At 46.3% G+C, this 16,846-nt stretch overlaps 1 protein-coding gene across 1 annotated transcript in view; it reads right to left on the reverse strand.

Annotated features, from left to right (window-relative positions):
- LOC121586238 (dynein axonemal heavy chain 5-like) overlaps window positions 1–16,846 on the reverse strand; it is a 79,955-nt gene that overhangs the window by 49,026 nt on the left and 14,083 nt on the right. The window contains 12 exon segments of the mRNA XM_045226272.1: window positions 457–672; window positions 2,451–2,573; window positions 2,871–2,978; window positions 3,237–3,350; window positions 5,479–5,655; window positions 5,881–6,018; window positions 6,351–6,488; window positions 6,821–6,958; window positions 7,676–7,894; window positions 8,680–8,834; window positions 9,043–9,127; window positions 9,348–9,482. Coding sequence (XP_045082207.1) covers window positions 457–672; window positions 2,451–2,573; window positions 2,871–2,978; window positions 3,237–3,350; window positions 5,479–5,655; window positions 5,881–6,018; window positions 6,351–6,488; window positions 6,821–6,958; window positions 7,676–7,894; window positions 8,680–8,834; window positions 9,043–9,127; window positions 9,348–9,482 — 1,746 coding nt within the window.

Raw genomic sequence — 16,846 nt, forward strand, 5'->3', positions numbered from 1 at the left:
AACAAATATGTCTGTTTACTTTCTGAAATGGCTCCCGATCATTACAGTTAGGATTTTAGTATGATTATATGCTTGGTAGAGTTGATGATGATGATGATGATGATGATGATGATGAGGCATGCACTGATGGACAAAAACAAGGACCAAAAAAATGATGTGGCAAAAGTTACCTCCCATTTCCCCTGCATTTCTGCAGTCTGTCCAGCGGTAGCAATAGAAAGAGCAGATCTAACATTACTACACTTGCAGGGATAAATACAAAAGGTTAACATCTAAAAGGGTAACATCTAAAAAGGTAACGCCTAAAAAGGTAATGCCTAAAAAAGTAACGTCTAAAAAGGCTAATGTCTAAAAAGGTTAATGTCTAAAAAGGTAATGTCTAAAAAGGTAATGTCTAAAAAGGTAATGTCTAAAACGGTAACATCTAAACAGTACTCTAATCTCTCGACCGTGTACCTGAAACGTGGTTGCCATAGTTTCCAGGCCTTCTATCTTGGAGTCCTGTAGGGCTGAGTAGGTAGTGATGGTGCTGAACATGTTGAGGATCTTGTAGAGGCGTCGTTGGAACGTCTCAAACTTCCCAAAGATGTACATCTCACTGAAATCAAACTGTCTCTCTGAGGGACTCTGCTCCAGCTTCTCCTTGGTCTTGTGGAAGCACTTCTGGTACTCCTATAATCAGATAGATGGGATCCAGATGAAAAGTCATTGGAGGAGCATGGAAAGGAAGTTATACTGTAAAATATTGTGAGAAGTACACTATATATACAAAAGTATGTGGACAGCCCTTCAAATTAGTGGATTCGGCTATTTCAGCCACACCCGTTGCTGACAGGTGTATAAAATCGAGCACACAGCCATGCAATCTCCATAGACAAACATTGGCAGTAGAATGGCCTTACTGAAGAGCTCAGGGACTTTCAACGTGGCACCATCATAGTATGCCACCTTTCCAACAAGTCAGTTCGCCAAATTTCTGCACTGCTAGAATTGCCACCGGTCAACTGTAAGTGCTGCTATTGTGAAGTGGAAACGTCTAGGAGCAACAACGGCTCAGCCGTGAAGTGGTAAGCCACACAAGCTCACAGAACGGGACCGCCGAGTGCTGAAGCGCGTAGTGCATAACAATCGTCTGTCCTCGGTTGCAACACTCCCTACCGAGTTCCAAATTGCCTCTGGAAGCAACGTCAGCACAAGAACTGATCGTTGGGTGCTTCATGAAATGGGTTTCCATGGCCGAGCAGCCGCACACAAGCCTAAGCTCACCATGCGCAATGCCAAGCGTCTGCTGGAGTGGTGTAAAGCTCGCCGCCATTGGACTCTAGAGCAGTGGAAATGCGTTCTCTGGAGTGATGAATCACGCTTCACCATCTGGCAGTCCGACGGACAAATCTGGGTTTGGCAGGTGCCAAGAGAACGCTACCTGCCCCAATGCATAGTGCCAACTGTAAAGTTTGGTGGAGGAGAAATAATGGTCTGGGGCTTTTTCATAGTTCGGGCTAGGCCCCTTAGTTCCAGTGAAGGGAAATCTTAACGCTACAACATACAATGACATTCTAGACTATTCTGTGCTTCCAACTTTGTGGCAACAGTTTGGGGAAGGCCCTTTCCTGTTTCAGCATGACAATGCCCCCATGCACAAAGTGAGGTCCATACAGAAATGGTTTGTCGAGATCAGTGTGGAAGAACTTAATTGGCTTGCACAGAGCCCTGACCTCAACCCCATCGAACACCTTTGGGATGAATTGGAACGCAGACTGCGAGCCAGGCCTAATCGCCTAACATTAGTGCCCGACCTCACTAACGCTCTTGTGGCTGAATGGAAGCAAGTCCCTGCATCAATGTTCCAACATCTAGTGGAAAGCCTTCCCAGAAGAGTGGAGGCTGTTATAGCAGCAAAGGGGGGACCAACTCCATATTAATGCCCATGATTTTGGAATGAGAATTTTGAAGAGCAGGTGTCCACACACTTTTGGTCATGTAGTGTACGTAAAGGATGTTGTGGTATATATTATCTCTAGTGTATTGATAATATATTTAAGCAATAAGGCCCGAGGGGGTGTGGTATATGGCCAATATACTACGGCTAAGGGCTGTTCTTACGCACGACGCAACGTGGAGTGCCTGGATATTGCCCTTAGCCGTGGTATGTTGGCAATATACCAAACCCCTGAGGTGCCTTATTGCTATTATAAACTGGTTACTGACGTAATTAGAGCCATAAAAATTAATGTTTTGTCATACCAGTGGTATACGGTGTGATATACGACGGCTTTCAGCCAATCAGCATTCAGGGCTCGAACCACCCAGTTTATAATATTTTATAGATTAAAGCTTTTAAGGAACTGTACTTTCAAAAAGCACATTTATTTGTGCCTTGATTTAGCACACTATTTTAAATGATCTGGTTAAAGTGTGTTGAACAATTACTTGGCATATGAAAGCAGTACCTGGTTTAGGTGGATAGCAGCTTTGAGTTTCTCAGCTACAACACCCTGAGGCTGGTCCCATATGGATGCAGAACCGTTGTTGGTGATGTAAGCCTTACATGCTGTAATCATCTGGTTGGTAACCTAAGACATGGAGATACAGAAGAAGGATACATTTCAGGTGCCTCTCTAATAAATACCCTCGATGGGATGACTGGTTAAAGGGGTTTGGAGGGAAGTACTGTAGACAGCACTTCAGATAACATGAGACCAGGTGGTGCGGCCAAATGCACCAAGAACATCAAAGAAGAATTGACAAGATTGATTTTAATACACTTCTAATGATTAAATGTAATACATTCGGCAGCTTTTAATTTGGAGCGAGATTTACAGTCACCTATTCTTCTTGGTGGTTACATACAGTATCTTGGCAATAATGACCTTGACAAACAGGGAGGTGATCTTCTCTGAGGTGTTGTAGTAGCGGGAGATACTGTGGATCATCCGGATGGCGTTGATCAGGCCTGGAATGGCCTCTACCATCGACACCTGCGTTCATTTAGCATACAATACAATCATACAATGATGAGTTTTCAAATCCATTAAGATCGATATACATAGTGGACGAGTTTTGCAGATTAAGTCTAGTCCTGGACTAAAAGGTTTTTAATTGAAAGTGCTACTTAGTCCAGCATTAGGCATAATCTGTGTCCGGGAAACTGGCAAACTATGTCAGTCTGTAGTTAGTAAGTCTTAGAGGAAGATGAGTTGTCATACTGAAAACTGTATACAATATTAGTCTCTCACAGGGTCACTGTTGTATAGCGGGTTACAGAACTTCTCCAGAGTGTAGAGGTACTTCACATTGTCCTTGGTCTCATTGGCTGAGTCAGTGATCCTGGTGTCCAGCTCTCGCCAGGACTGGGGGGACAGATACAGTCATCAAATATACACTGCACCTATTCTGCTACATTAATACAGAAAACACCAGCTGAATTCAGATATGAGAGCCATGTACAGTAAGCTGTCACGCCCTGGCTCTGGGGACTCTAATATGTTGAGCCAGGGTGTGTAAAGTCTATGTGTTTTGTTCTAGGTTTCACTTTCTAGTATTGTTGTTCTATGTTGGCCAGTGTGGTTCTCAATCAGAGGCAACGGGATTCAGCTGTTGCTTGTTGTCTCTGATTGAGAACCATACTTTAGCAGCCTGTTTCCCCACAGAGTTTGTGGGATCTTGTTTCTAGTCGGTTGTGTTAGACCGTGAACTGTCACGTTTTCGTTTTGTTGTTTTTGATCGTGTCTCTAATAAAGAGTATGTTTGCCTGCAACGCTGCGCCTTGGTCCTCATCTCTAACCAACGATCGTGACAGAAGATCCCACCAAGACTGGACCAAGCAGCAAGTCCAGGAGCCATCGCCTGAGAGATCTCTAGCGGATCTCCTTCGCCTCCTCGACTGGGTCAAGCCATCTGAGGAAGAGAGGGGCTTGACGTGGAGGCAGAAGGGCGAAAGGCTGGCGAGAAGCATGGAGACCTGGTCCACGGGTAGGAGTGAAGCCCATACATTTTTTAGGGGGGGGCTAACGCCGTGGACGACGGGGCAGCAGGAGGCCGCCAGGTTACGGGAGTCACTGGTCACCAGGGGGAAGGAGGATGTAGAGGCACGGCGAGAGGTACTGGCGTGTGTTGCCAGTCCGGTCCGGCCTGTTCCTGATCCCCACGTAGGGCCAGTGGTGTGTGTTCCCAGTACGGTCCGGCCTGTTCCTGCCACTCGCACCAAGTCTACGGTGCGCGTCGCCAGCTCGGCCCGGCCTGTTCCTGCTCCCCGCACCAAGTCTGTGGTGCGCGTCGCCAGCACAGTCCGGCCCATTCCTGCTCCCCGCAACAAGTCAGTGGTGCGTTTCGTCAGCCCTGTCCGGCCCATTCCTGCTCCCCGCACCAAGTCAGTGGTGCGCGTCGTCAGCCCTGTCCGGCCCGTTCCTGCTCCCCGCACCAAGTCAGTGGTGCGCGTCGTCAGCCCGGTCCGGCCCATTCCTGCTCCCCGCACCCAAGTCAGTGGTGCGTTTCGGTCAGCCCAGCTCGGCCCGTTCCTGCTCCCCGCACCAAGTCAGTGGTGCGCCCGTCAGCCGGCACGGCCCGTTTCCTGCTCCCCGCACCAAGTCAGTGGTGCGCCGTCAGCCCGGTCCGGCCCGCTCCTGCTCCCCGCACCAAGTCAGTGGTGCGTTTCGTCAGCCCGGCTCGGCCCGCTCCTGCTCCCCACACCAAGCCAGTGGTGTGCGTCGTCAGTCCGGCACGGCCCGTGCCTGTTCCACCGGTGGCTGGTCCGGCACCGGTCAGATGCTTCACGCCGGAGCTAGAGCAATCCGCTCCACCAGTGTGCAGTCCAGCTCCGGCCAGCGGGGCCAGACCGGACCAGGGGTACTTTGGGGGGTTGGAGAGGGAGCGGGGTTCAGGCCCGGAGCCGGATCCGCCGCCTAAGCGGAGTGCCCACCCGGTCCCTCCCCTGTGGTGTTTGGTGGGCGCGGTCGGAGTCCGCGCCTTTAGGGGGGGGGTACTGTCACGCCCTGGCTCTGGGGACTCTAATATGTTGAGCCAGGGTGTGTAAAGTCTATGTGTTTTGTTCTAGGTTTCACTTTCTAGTATTGTTGTTCTATGTTGGCCAGTGTGGTTCTCAATCAGAGGCAACGGGATTCAGCTGTTGCTTGTTGTCTCTGATTGAGAACCATACTTTAGCAGCCTGTTTCCCCACAGAGTTTGTGGGATCTTGTTTCTAGTCGGTTGTGTTAGACCGTGAACTGTCACGTTTTCGTTTTGTTGTTTTTGATCGTGTCTCTAATAAAGAGTATGTTTGCCTGCAACGCTGCGCCTTGGTCCTCATCTCTAACCAACGATCGTGACATAAGCATAGAGAAGTTTTATATTTCTAAATGTGACTGGCTCCCACGAACGAGTCTCAAGTCGAAAATCGAAATTGAGATTTGTACATTTTATTAGCAGGCCTTTAACATCTACTCCTGTGTTACGAAGGACATGGTGTAACAGCTTGCTCACCTTGATGAGTTTGGACTTGGCCATCATGAGCACGCCCAGGACAGCCTTGACGTCGGGGCTCTTGAGCTGGTCCAGGAGGTAGTTGAAGCGGGACATGCGTTTCTTCCAGTGGTCCAGCTCGGCCCGCGGCCCCAGGTCATCTGCCTCCTTCCCCAGCTGGTCACTCTCAGCCAGCACCTGGATACAACACAATCACTGCTGATTGGGGAATGCAATATCTGTAAACTGTATTAGATGTGGTGGATCTTGATGTAAATCCTGAGTTGCCTTTCTTAATTGCCCCTGAGGGGATAAATACAGTTTTATTGTATTGACTTTATTGAACACACCCCCACCCACAATAACACAGGTCCATGGAGGGGAAAGGTATCCATGATGCTATTGAGGTTCAATCTATCTTACCTGTTCAATCTGTTTGATCCACACTTTCATCCAGGCCTCTATCTTCTCTGTTGCCTCTGTGCTGTTAGCCACAGCAATGTAGTCAGACGGGCCTTTCAGTGTCTTCAGGTCAAATACGTCACACTCTTTTAGGTTGACCTAAATGAAACGATTAATGATGTCAATTGTATATTCGTATATTCGTAATTGCAAATTGACATGTGTGTTCTGTTATAATCTTCACCCGGCACAGCCAGAAGAGGACTGGCCACCCCTCATAGCCTGGTTCCTCTCTAGGTTTCTTCCTAGGTTTTCGCCTTTCTAGGGAGTTTTTCCTAGCCACCGTGCTTCTACACCTGCATTACTAGCTGTTTGGGGTTTTAGGCTGGGTTTCTGTACAGCACTTTATTGAACACACCCCCACCCACAATAACACAGGTCCATGGAGGGGAAAGGTATCCATGATGCTATTGAGGTTCAATCTATCTTACCTGTTCAATCTGTTTGATCCACACTTTCATCCAGGCCTCTATCTTCTCTGTTGCCTCTGTGCTGTTAGCCACAGCAATGTAGTCAGACGGGCCTTTCAGTGTCTTCAGGTCAAATACGTCACACTCTTTTAGGTTGACCTAAATGAAACGATTAATGATGTCAATTGTATATTCGTATATTCGTAATTGCAAATTGACATGTGTGTTCTGTTATAATCTTCACCCGGCACAGCCAGAAGAGGACTGGCCACCCCTCATAGCCTGGTTCCTCTCTAGGTTTCTTCCTAGGTTTTCGCCTTTCTAGGGAGTTTTTCCTAGCCACCGTGCTTCTACACCTGCATTACTAGCTGTTTGGGGTTTTAGGCTGGGTTTCTGTACAGCACTTTATTGAACACACCCCCACCCACAATAACACAGGTCCATGGAGGGGAAAGGTATCCATGATGCTATTGAGGTTCAATCTATCTTACCTGTTCAATCTGTTTGATCCACACTTTCATCCAGGCCTCTATCTTCTCTGTTGCCTCTGTGCTGTTAGCCACAGCAATGTAGTCAGACGGGCCTTTCAGTGTCTTCAGGTCAAATACGTCACACTCTTTTAGGTTGACCTAAATGAAACGATTAATGATGTCAATTGTATATTCGTATATTCGTAATTGCAAATTGACATGTGTGTTCTGTTATAATCTTCACCCGGCACAGCCAGAAGAGGACTGGCCACCCCTCATAGCCTGGTTCCTCTCTAGGTTTCTTCCTAGGTTTTCGCCTTTCTAGGGAGTTTTTCCTAGCCACCGTGCTTCTACACCTGCATTACTAGCTGTTTGGGGTTTTAGGCTGGGTTTCTGTACAGCACTTCGAGATATTAGCTGATGTAAGAAGGGCTATATAAAATAAAATTGATTGATTGATTGTGTGTGTGTGTGTGTGTGTGTGTGTGCGTGTGTGCGCGTGTGTGTGGATTTGATTATTATTGAAATACTTATTTTCTGTGTATTTAAGTATTTTCAAATAATGTGGCCTGAATAAACTACATCTATTGGACTTATTTTAAAGTACTTTCAAATAGTTTTCTATAAAAAGCCTACTATTTCAAAGTATTTTTAAATACTTATTTGAAATACTATTTTCAAATACCTGGGTTAAATACATGGGTGTGTATTTGAGTCAGTGTATTTGAGTATTTTCAAATACATTCCAATATTCAACTACTGGTCTTTTCAAATAAAACATATCTGAATAATTACTTTGAAATGCATGTGAAAATAATTGAGATAATTTAAATAGTATTTGAAACCAGATTGGCTGAGCGTGCACATTTCACCTACCTTCTCCTGCAGGCTCTCCTGCGCCCCGGCCAGCACAGACACAAAACTGTCCAGTGAGCTGATGAAGTCCTGTTTAACTGACTGGGCCTGTGGACTGGCCAGCTCTCCCCAGCCGTGGTTCATCTTCTTCAGGGTGGGTATGAAGATCTCTGACAGCAGCTGCTCCACACTTTTAAGCAGGCCTACCTCTGTGGTGTCCAGCATGTTGAAATTCACCTCCTACCAGGGCCAGATATTTTTAGATAGACATGACCACACAGTAGGCCAGGGGATTTTTACATGTTTACATTTTTAGTCATTTAGCAGACGCTCTTATCCAGAGCGACTTACAGTTAGTGAATACATGTTATTTTTTTATACTGGCCCCCCGTGGGAATCGAACCCACAACCCTGGCGTTGCAAACGCCATGCTCTATCAACTGAGCTACATCCCTGCCGGCCATTCCTTCCCCTACCCTGGATGACGCTGGGCCAATTGTGCGCCACCCATGAGTCTCCCGGTCACGGCCGGCTGCGACAGAGCCTGGATTCGAACCAGGATCTCTAGTGGCACAGTTAGCACTGCGATGCAGTGCCTTAGACCACTGCGCCACTCAGGACACATTGACACCATTTTAGAAGCAAAGATTGGGCTGACGCGTCATACTGTTATTCATGTTGTGTGCTTTAAGCAGTTTGCCTGAATGCAAGGATAAATAGCGTTATGAATGATAAGAGCATTGTTATACGAAAATTGTTTAAGCCTTTAGACATATAAATATTGACAAAACGTATAATGCCGACTATGTGTTGGATCAGGGCTCTCCAACCCAGTTCCTGGAGAGCTACCCTCCTGTAGGTTTTCAATCAAACCCCAGTTGTAACTAACCTGATTCAGCTTATCAACCAGCTAATTATTAGAATCAGGTGTGCTAGATTAGGGTTGGAGTGAAAACCTACAGGACGGTAGCTCTCCAGGAACAGGGTTGGAGAGCCTTGTGTTGGATAGTAAGGTGGAGACTTACCCTGTGCACATTCTCAGAGGTGATGGCCTTGGAGGGGTTGGCTCTTGTGAAGAACACACAGACACCAGTCAGAGCCACATCTTTGCCCTCGGTGACAAACACCTTGGCCTTCTTCCTCCGGTTGGGGGCCAAGGCAGCTGCTGCTGCTGATGCTGCTGCTAGGGAGACAAACGAAGCAGTTACCCACTATATCATCTTTATGACAGGAAGGAGTGTAAGAGACATTACTCTATCTGGAGTTATCCTCTCTGTTAGCGAGATTCAACCTCTTTGTCTTTGAGCTCTAACTCTACTATTAACTGTGTTATTACTCTGCTATTATTATATTCCCCTATTACTTCCCTGCATGGCCAATCATCTCACCTGCTTCAGCTGGCTCCACATCCTGATAGTAGAACATGATATGAGGAAGTCCCTCAGCCACAAAGAACTGCTCCATGCGCTCAATCTATGGGAGACACGTTCATCACAATCACCGTTTCCACAATTCATTTACCTTTACTTGATTCAATCGCTTTTGCACAAGTTATTACCATACAGGTAATCTTGAAACGAAGAACCAAATGTTGCATCCGCAAGCAGTGGCCAGCTACTCAACAGTCTGTCACAAGGGACCACACTACAGGGGATTGATGGAGGTGGAGCAGTGGTGAAGTGTTATGCCCTACCTGAGTTCCCTCCAGAATGGCGTCCTCCACGTCAGCCTTCTCCAGGCCCAGGCAGGAAGCCACGATGCTGAGGACGTAGTCATGTCTGCCATCCAGCTGAGCTCTCTTAGCCTCACGCTCCTCTTTCAGCTTTTGCTGCAAACAGAGAGACAGAGAGAGGTATCATCAAGTCAACCCCAATACAGACTCAAACTGGACGGATTGCTTCGACAAGAGGTGGAACCAAATTTTGATTAATATTCCATCCCAGAAACAATTAATGTAATTCAAATGGTAATGATGACTGGCTACAACAGGGTCATACTTTGAATGCAACAATCTCACTGTTAGATATGAGAGAGGATTGAAGCTCCCTTTTGCTCCTTCTAGACTTTGAGTCAGCCATTGTTCAAAAGGTTCACAGAATGACAATCACTGTCACGTCAGCCAAGACAGCAGAATTCAGGACGCTTGTAAACTCCATTGAGGAAATGTCAGACAAAAATACAGTATCTTCAATATATACTGCAGCTTTGTTATTAACAGTAGAAATCCATTAAAAAACAGTAAAAAACATAGCAAAATCCCACACGAAGAAGTGAAAATGAAAGTGATAGCCTATTGCTTCATGGAAATCTCTTGAACCATGACCTCCGATAAAACATTGTCCATATACTCCAGACTCTTGAGCTGTGCCTCTTTCTCTGTGTCTTCTCTACCACTCCTACCCACTAGCTATCCACTTGTTATATACAGTCAAATATCCAGACAGTAGCACAAACAGCACAGATAGAACATTACCATCACACTCTGGCTAGCCTATAACACTACCCTGGATAGCCTAGTGGCTGGGGGCCTCATGTTAAAGAGGACAGACAGAATAGAGATAGTAAAATCTACTACAATGAGTTGCTTGGTAACGGCAGGAAAAAGGCAAGCCAATAAATGAAGCCGACTTTGTGTTGTATATCGTGGGCCGGATGCAGATGCTTTCAAACTCTGGTTTTATGTTCCCAATTGACAGTCCGAAATTTAGCCTGTGTTGTCTGGAGAGGTTTTTCATTCTAGGTCAAGCTACCTTTTACTTGCACGGGTCAGTCTATTTTTGGATCTAGGCCCTTTTGGAGCAGCACATTGCAACTTAACAGCAAAACATTTTATAGCTACTGGCCAGACCATTTACCAGCAGATCAGGAATACTAAGCACACTTAAGCTTTTCCTGCATTTCTTTGCATCTACACTGGCATGCTACTATTTGGCAAACACTATACATTTGCCCCTAAGAATGCATTCGATGCCATGGATAAAGTGTGGTCACATTCAGACTGTTGAGTTATTCATGCCAAACCGGCTCACTGGTCTGTCTCTATTGCACTTTAAAGACGTCTTGGCCAAGTCTGAGTCACATTTACTATGGCTTAATTGATAACCCCAATGGATAAGCCCAATGGAAAGATAGCTCCACATGAGTTCCATCCAGGTATCTGGTGGGAGTAGAAGAAGGCTGCGGAAGAAGATAGCAGAAGAATATGGCTAAAGATTTACAGCAGGCCTTGATGTCATGCATCAGATCAGAGGCAGCAGCCAGCAGTCAACAAGCCTGGACACGAAAGACCAAACACAGCTATTGACCTATTGGACAAATACAAGCCCCAGACTGCATCCTAAATGGCACCCTACTCCCTATACGGTGCCCTGCTTGGTCTCTGGTCAAAAGTAGTGCACGATGTAGGGAAAAGGGTGCCATTAGAAGCAGCCCCCTGTGTGTCAGCATGTGCAACACAGGCCAGACAGCACAATACTGATTTAACACTGCCTGAACAGAACCACTGGAGGGAAATACATGCTTATATAAGCTAGCCAAGACAGGGGTTGCTGGGCGACTGCCCACACACACACATCATACCTGCTTCCTGGGCTGGCAGTGATTCCAGTCAAAGGCTTTCATGATGAGCAAACAGCCACCTCAGGCATCAGCCCACAGACAAACACTACAGCACACCAAGCACCAGGCTTACACAATGGCAGCCACAACTGTCTGCAAGCTTTCAGCTCAGATAAGAACTGAATGGCTAGAATGAAAATATCCTGACAAAACAAATCAAGAAATACTTCAGGAGAAAAGGACTGATAGCTGTTACATGTTGTAGTGGGTGATGATGGACGGAGTCAGACGCAGGAGAGGAAATCACGGAATAAATGGTTTAATCAATAACCAGAGGTACGCAGCAATGCGTAATACACACCAGTGCGGACAAACGGCGTACTGGAGAAATAAAGGCACACGGGTGAATAACTCAGCGATACACAATAGAATCCAGCTCCACCAAGCTATTATCTCCTCTACAATCCCACACAAAGACAAGGGGGCAGAGGGAACACTTATACAGGTACTGATGAGGGGATATGAACCAGGTGTGTGTAATAGACAAGACAAAACAAATGGAATGATGAGATGAGGAGCGGCAGTGGCTAGAAGGCCGGTGACGACAAACGCCGAAGCCTGCCCAAACCAGGAGAGGAGGCAGCTTCGGAGGAAGTCGTGACACGTGCTTTTGGGCGTTGTGTGTCTTGTTATCCATTCGATTGCATTGCAAACAATGTCTGTATCATAAAATGAAACAAGAAAATACTGACTGAAATTGCTTGTTTCGACAGAATTGACAAAATTCTACAGAACAAGACAGAGAGCCAATCCTAACCAACGACTGATCTCAGTTCAGTTATACTCCGGAGCCTATACATATATCAAACAGTCAACAACATGAACACCATACTGGCCCCAATCTGTGATCAAATAGATGACCCATCCCTAACCATTATTTGGCGAGGACCAACTGGGTGCTTGTTGTCTCCAGTAGCTCTACTCCATCTCCTTCTATCATCATATAAATGCTACTGTGACAATCTCTTACCTTGATCACTCTTGAGACACTCTGTTTCCAGAGCTGTTTTCTAAATGCTCGAGACATGACACCTAGCTCCTCATATCAAAGACAGCTCCCAAACGACCATCTATAATCTATGTAGCTACAGATAGAGATCAGTGAGTGCTGTAGAGAAGATAAGAGTGGCTGTGATCACTCAGGAAATTAACTGGCATGCCTTTGTTTGCTCCCCACCTTGCTTTAAACTGATCCAACTGTCAGTGAAGTTAAAATCTCCTATAAACTATTCAAACAATTTAAAGAGGCAGGCAAGTTGCCAAGCTCCGGCACATGACACAGCCACAGGTGATGGGTATCACAGTAGAAGGCCACTGTATATTGTACACCAGGCCTTCATGATGCCATTGTGCAGGTGACAAAACAGTGGAAAAGGAACCTTCATAATCCCCTATTACTGTGTCAGGTATTGTGTCCCACCTTGACCTCTCTAACCCACAGAGAACCCATGCGGTGAGGCCTCTATATAAGCCTCTATGTCAGGGATCATCAACTACATTCAGCCGCCGGCCGATTTTTTCTTGAGCGGATGGTCAGGGAGCCGGAACATCCTTACAAATAATTTGTAGACTGCAAACTGACAGAAAGAAGCCCAAACATATATATATATATATACTATTATATATATATTTGACTAACATATAATCATTTCAAACCTTGCTTACATTTGTATATGATCACATATCTCTCTATTATGCGTGGGAATACCTTTGAACATATTTCCACATTGTTTACCATTGGAGCTGATTTGCTGGTGTTTAAACAATAAAACATTTTGCTCAGGAAACTTGGGGGGGCGAATTAAATCACTGCTCTATGTGCTACCTACCCGAATACATAATGTGGCATTGATCTGAAGATGCGAGCTGTCTCATAATCCAAATGAATGATCCAAACTGCATTGATATTACTGTAATGACCAAAACATTGTGGACAGTGTATTTTAATACTAGCCTATATTTTTTATGAGTAGCACAGCCTTGATGCAGATCTACAATAGCAAACTAATTTATCAAACAACAAGAGTTAGTGGAAACGCTCCTTAGTTCCACTGAATACAAGTTAATGTACTGACTTTCTTCTCCAATACACATCTGCCTATTTTTCATTCTATCAATGTTTTGTTTATGTTCTTACAGTAACTTATTTTATTGCGTAAGTTGATCGAAAATGTATAAGGTTTTACACTGAACAATGATACTTGTGACATGCTTTTCTATTAACTAACCAGTTATTTTAATCAAATCTAAAAGGCAAACAAAAAACAGAGCCTTTTGCAGCCAATTTAAATCTGACAAAAGCAATAAGACAGTGATATTCACACGGTTTTGATACATTTGAAAAAAAATTAAAAAGTATGTTTTTCCCTTCAGAATTTACTCAAGTAAAAGTAAAAGTACACATTCCTAAAAAAAAAAAACGATTCAAGTACTGTAACGTGTTACTTGTAACGTGTTACTACCTGTCACAAACGAGACTCCCGCTGTTCCTCCTGCTCACCACCAGAGGGAACCCTCTCCTGAGTATTAAACCCTTGAACTACATTTCCCACATACCTGGCTCTGATTACCGTTGCACCTGACTCCCATCAGTAGACTATTTAGGTGCTCTCAAACTCTCTCTCTTTGCGAAGTCTTGTTTACCCTGGTGATCATTTCTGAGCGTTTTCGCCTGTGTCTGTCTGCCCGTGGATTTACTCTGGACTGTTTTCCCTCCTTGATTCTTTGCTGCCTGCCCTGGACTATATTCTTTACTGGACTGATTTTTGTAAGCTTGCTGCCTGCCCTGACCTTATGCCTGTACCTGGATTACGAGTTGCCTTATCCCTACTGTTGTGTCTGCTGGCGATTGACCCTGTTTGTACGACCCAGATTGTAATAAAACTGCAAATGGATCCTCACTCTCCTGGAGCGTCATTACAGAAGACTTCGCCAACACACGATCCAGCAGCTCTGGTTCAGATGTCCACGGAGATCTCCACTCAAGCTCACCAACTCGCCATTCATCAACAGCAGCTAACCCATTTAACTACAGTAACAGAGGAACTCGTCAGGACGCTACAGAGGTTGCCGGTGTCGCTAACGAACCCAGCCCCTCCTCCACCGAACGCGAGTGTGGGCGCTTCTCCACCACCGTCACTCACAGTTAACCCACGTCTGGCTCTCCCTGATAAGTTCGACGGCAACCCAACTAAAAGTAAGGGATTTCTACTGCAATGTTCATTATTCATTGATCAACAACCAGCTATGTATGTCACCGATGCCAGCAAGATTTCCTTGGTATGCTCACTCCTCGCTGACAAGGCGTTAGAGTGGGTGACGGCGGTTTGGAGAGAGGATGGCACTGCTTTTCCATCGTTTGGTACCTTTCTTCAACGCTTCGGGAAATATTTGAACACCCGGAGGGAGGTATGAGAGCTGATGACCGACTACTTGCGTTGAGCCAGGGCAGGAATACCGCAGCAGAATATGCTTTGACATTTCGCACTCTAGCAGCTCAAACCGACTGGGTGGAGAGCACACTTAAACTGCTCTTTCGCAAGGGACTCAGCTTGGAGTTGCAATCCGAACTGGCCTGCCGAGATGAAGGGAAATCGCTGAATCAATTCATCGAACTAACCATTCAGATTGACAATCTGATTCGTTCACGTCGTCCACTCAGAACGGTACCCACCAGCACACAATACCCGGTCACTCTGTCTCAAACTGAACCCATGCAGCTCGGATATACTCACCTGACTCCGGAAGAACGAGAACGCCGCATACGTCAACATCTCTGCCTCTATTGTGGTCAACCGGGCCATCTGAGGGCGTTTTGCCCCACAAGACCACCTCCTCGTAATCCCTCTTCGGTGAGTCCTTGTGTTCAAGCACATCATTCCAGTTCTTGCATCAAAGTACCTATAGTATTATCTCTAGAGGGCAATCATATATCCACATCAGCTCTATTAGACTCAGGAGCAGCCGGGAACTTTATGTCTCACGAGTTTGCCCAACAACAACAACTCCCATTAATCTCCTGTAACTCTCAATTAGCAGTGGAGGCGCTAGATGGACGGCCTCTCGGCGATGGGAGGGTCCTGCACACCACCGTGGACCTTCAACTACAGACCGGTACCCTTCACACTGAGGTAATTCGTTTCTACGTCATCTCATCACCTCATAACCCGGTTATTCTTGGACTCCCTGGCTACGTCAACATAATCCCCTCATCTCATGGAGGGAGGGTCGTATCATCAAATGGGACCCGTCATGTCACTCCAACTGCTTAACTGGCAGCCCTTCACTCTCCATTCAGACCGTCACGCTAAAGGGACAGAGCCGGTCCTTTTCCCCACTCTTCCCATTGAATACTCTGACCTCATCGAAGCTTTTAGCAAGACCAAGGCGATGGAACTCCCCCTCCACCGATCAAGCGACTGTTCCATCGAACTATTACCAGGCACAACACCACCTAAGGGCCGAATCTTCCCCCTATCACAACCCGAATCAGAAGCCATGAACAACTACATCGAGGAGGAACTTTCGAAGGGGTTCATTAGAACGTCGACATCACCTGCAGCCTCTGGCTTCTTCTTTGTTAAAAAAAAAGACGGTGGCCTACGCCCCTGTATCGACTACCGGGGTCTCAACGACATCACCGTCAAGTTTCGATATCCGTTACCGCTGGTACCAGCTGCCCTAGAACAACTCCGCAAAGCCAAGTACTTCTCCAAACTGGACCTCCGCAGCGCCTACAATCTCATTCGCATCCGGGACGGTGATGAATGGAAGACAGCCTTCTCTACCAGCACTGGGCACTATGAGTATTTGGTGATGCCTTTCGGGCTGTCCAATAGTCCGTCCGTATTTCAGTCGTTTATCAATGACGTCTTTCGGGACATGCTTAATCGTTGGGTAATTGTTTACATCGATGACATTCTCGTCTATTCCAACACCTATGAGGAACACGTGCAACACGTGAGAACAGTATTACAACGACTCATTGATCACCAATTATACGCCAAAGCAGAGAAGTGCGAATTTCACCAGACTTCCACGTCTTTCTTGGGCTACATCATCAACCAGGAGGGAGTCGCCATGGACGAGAAGAAGGTCAAGGCCGTTCTAGACTGGCCACTGCCAGTAACCTTAAAGGAGTTACAACGCTTCTTGGGATTTGCGAACTTCTACCGACGCTTCATCAGGAATTTCAGCTCGGTAGCCTCTCCCTTAACCTCTATGACTAAGAGAAATGCACCACACCTCACCTGGTCAACTACAGCACAGGAGGCTTTCGCAGAACTCAAGTCACGTTTCACATCTGCCCCCATCCTCCACCACCCTAATCCTGAAATCCCGTTTACAGTTGAGGTGGACGCATTGGAGCCATCCTCTCACAGCGGCACGGATCCCCACTCAAGCTCTATCCGTGCGCCTATTACTCCCGCAAACTTAGTCCAGCCGAACAGAACTATGACGTCGGAAACCGAGAACTGTTGGCCATGAAAGCAGCTATGGAGGAGTGGCGTCATTGGCTGGAGGGAGCTAAACACCCGTTTGTGATTCTAACTGACCACAAGAATCTGGAATACT

Source organism: Coregonus clupeaformis, chromosome 17 (assembly GCF_020615455.1).
Source record: "Coregonus clupeaformis isolate EN_2021a chromosome 17, ASM2061545v1, whole genome shotgun sequence".
NCBI classification, from domain to species: Eukaryota; Metazoa; Chordata; class Actinopteri; order Salmoniformes; family Salmonidae; genus Coregonus; species Coregonus clupeaformis.